This window comes from Aspergillus welwitschiae, assembly GCF_003344945.1.
Source record: "Aspergillus welwitschiae strain CBS 139.54b unplaced genomic scaffold BDQ94scaffold_87, whole genome shotgun sequence".
NCBI classification, from domain to species: domain Eukaryota; kingdom Fungi; phylum Ascomycota; class Eurotiomycetes; order Eurotiales; family Aspergillaceae; genus Aspergillus; species Aspergillus welwitschiae.
The window spans coordinates 37512-40602 of NW_020798781.1; the positions used below are offsets into that span (position 1 = coordinate 37512).

The 3091-nt window shown below is 45.7% G+C and overlaps 1 protein-coding gene across 1 annotated transcript; it reads right to left on the minus strand.

Moving 5' to 3' along the window:
• Nucleotides 1-1289: 1289 nt before the first annotated feature.
• BDQ94DRAFT_186174 (uncharacterized protein) lies at nt 1290-1649 on the minus strand (the record flags this gene model as incomplete). Its single annotated transcript, XM_026775077.1, has 1 exon — nt 1290-1649. One exon carries the CDS (start codon nt 1647-1649, stop codon nt 1290-1292), a length of 360 nt encoding a protein of 119 aa, XP_026619800.1.
• Nucleotides 1650-3091: the final 1442 nt, after the last annotated feature.

The window sequence follows — 3091 nt, forward strand, 5'->3', positions numbered from 1 at the left end:
GTACTTACTCCAAATACGTAGGCACGACGTTTGCGGTCATTTCTTCAGCTTCCGGTACTGTAGATCTCGCCCAGACACGGGTTGGCTCCGTTTTGGTTAGCGCAGCTGTTATCGACGACGTTGTCGGGCTGGTTATGGCTAGGTCAGTTTACCACTTATCCGTGGTCAAAACTATCCCAGCAGGCAACTGACTTAAAGCAGCGTCATAGTGAAATTAGGTCAGCTCGAAGGCGGCAACGATGTGAATCTCGGCTGGCTTATTGGACGTCCAATAGTGACATCAATTGCGATGGCAACCGCCACGCCAATTGTGACAAAGTTCTTTTTCGCCCCGATCTTCCGGCGGTATATTGAGAATTACTTTGCACGATATGATCATAGATCTAATATTATATTGATGATCCTATCTCTGTCTGCATTTATAAGCATTGCAGCATACACTGGCACATCAGTTCTCTTTGGTGCATTTTTAGCCGGGAAATTTCTTACTTACATACCGAGCAAGCATCCAGAGGGACCCTTTGTCGTTTTGAGCCGTGAAGAGGGAGAGCGCTTCGCAGATAAGAGTCCTACGTTTGTGCACACTTTCGAGAGATACCTCATGGACATTCAAAAGTATCTCATGGAGCCACTATTCTTCGCGAGTATCGGGTTTGCCATTCCTTTTGTGCAGCTCTGGACGGGTAAACGAATATGGAGGGGCGTCGTTTTCACACTTCTCATGGTGTTCGGAAAGGTAAGACAGTCTTGCCCTGTATAACCACACCCTCATCATTCCACTAACGTGGCCTAGCTTATCGTTGGGGTATTGCTACCACTATGGACTTGGTGCCCTTTTAATTCGCTATTCCGGCGAATTAAAGTCTGCAGCCCGAGGAAGAGCAGTGCTGGGGGAGAAGTTCATACGTCCCAAGGGAGTAACGATATTTAGTTAATCTTCTATACTTAATCTAGAATTAAACCAACACACTCACTTCTTCCTACGATAATCTTTATACAGCTGTTGGATATGTTTTGCTGGGAGTATTATTCATTTTTTTAGTATATCTTCCTATATCATCTGACAAGGCTTTTGTGGTGGCTGTTTGAAATCGTGTAAATTTCAACGTTGTTAAGTTCTTTCTGGAGACCTGTGCTTGTGATATATTGTCCTCGTGGGTAGCGGCCCTGGCCTGCTCTTTCACTATGAAAGATGATACTCCAAGATTTTCAGGATCTTCTTTGGTTCATGCGCTGCAGATCTCTAAAGCCGGCTCTAAGTTGCTAATAGAGTGTTATCAGTAGGTTCATTATGAAGGAAGGATGACTCTTACATCCATAAGGGCTCTTCCAAACGACATGATGTTGGCACTTTCGTCATTGGCCCTTGTTTCCTGCATCTGCCTGATGATATCGTTAACCGCTGACATGCGGCGGCATCGACTTAACAGTGCGGAATTGGTCCGAATAACTTTTGAAATCTTTATGATATAGAACATTTTCAAGAACGGATTGTCTCGTAGCGACCGGGCGAGATATTGCGCAAATAGGTAACGATCTCTCTCATAGCAAAGACGGTTTTCCTCACGTAGAAGCCATTCGCAGAAAAGATCATCCCAGTCAACAACAGCTGCTTTGACCATGGCTTCCTTAATTGATAATGTTTTCATGCCATGAATCTGGACTATCGCTTCGCTGAGTCGCCTGAATTTGTATTTCACGGCAAGTATGAGCCATCTTTTTGCCGTACTGCAAAACTGATCACCTAGGATATTATTTCTATCGCTTTGGTTGTGCCGTTTATGTAAGACATCAAATAGTTTGAGAGCAATTTCCTGGCTGGGGTTTCGCACATTGAAGATAAAATCCTCGAAATCAGTGAAGCTGACACACTGAAGAGCAGCAGATTCAAGAGAACCGCCTGCTTCAACACAGCTGTGCCAAGTTTCGCAGTCTCTTTGCGTATCCAGCTCCCCACAGATTATAGCAAGAACGTCATATGGGAGAAAAGCGGGGTTATTAATCAGATGTTGATAGGTAATCAGGTCCATCTTGAGAAATTGTTCTAGAAAAAGCAATATCGGTATGTCTTCTTGATTAGTCGCAATGACAATCGGACGATTGGAACCCTTCGCTACATTTTGTATGTTTAAATTCACCGCTCGGCCAAATATTGGGTTTATAACTAGGGACCGCTCGGATAAGCACCAACCAGATTCAACGAATGTCGTGAGTTCCATGACATCCACCCGACCTTGGCGTTGCTAGCGCGTTGAACAGGGTGTTGAGGCCCATATTCAGGGGGTCTTTTCAAGTAAACAAAACTCACTTTTTTCATCAAAGCCACCAGAAAATGGCCCAGAAAGCCTCGCATGAAGTGTAGAAAGAAAGAACGAAGACATGCTACTCCACCGTGTATGTGGTTTATGTCGACTTCACATACAGAATATAAGGATTCTCCGTGGTAGAAAGGTCCATGAACCTAGGGAGGGGAGGAAAGTCGAAAATAGAATCTATAGGGATGTATTTGGTATTGATACTGTGTGTGTGTGCGTGTGTGTGTGTGTGTGTATTCATACTCTGACCCCTCGCAGTTTAAAGCGATATGCAGGATCTCCCTATCTACCTATCTTTATATTCCTTATATGCATTAAACCACTAGTTTTCTAACGAATTTGGAGCCTCATCGAGGCCTATGTTGGCCTAGTCGCCTAGTGTTTTGTTCTGCGGCCCCCGTGGCGCGAGACTTCGAAACCTCTGGGACGCTTCTGCAAAATCCAGTATAACCCCGAGGGTGCCGTGGTCTTGTTCAGCGTCTTGTGCCTTACCTTTCTTCTTTTGTTGCCCTCCTAGCATGCTTGAAATGCTGCTAAATGCAGGTCTAATCTTCCTCCGTAGTTGTTGTCGCCGGTCGCTGAGTTTCGGGCAGTCCACCAGTACGTGGACTACCGTCTCACGAGCTCCACAGACGCATCTGTTATCGTCCCGGAACCCATGTTGTTTCTCGTACGTCGCTAACCACGCGTGACCCGTCCGTAGTTGTGTGAGTAGGTATGCTCGGTTCCGTGGGAGCGATCCGTACAGTCTTCGGGTACGGATTGCTGGCAGGGCT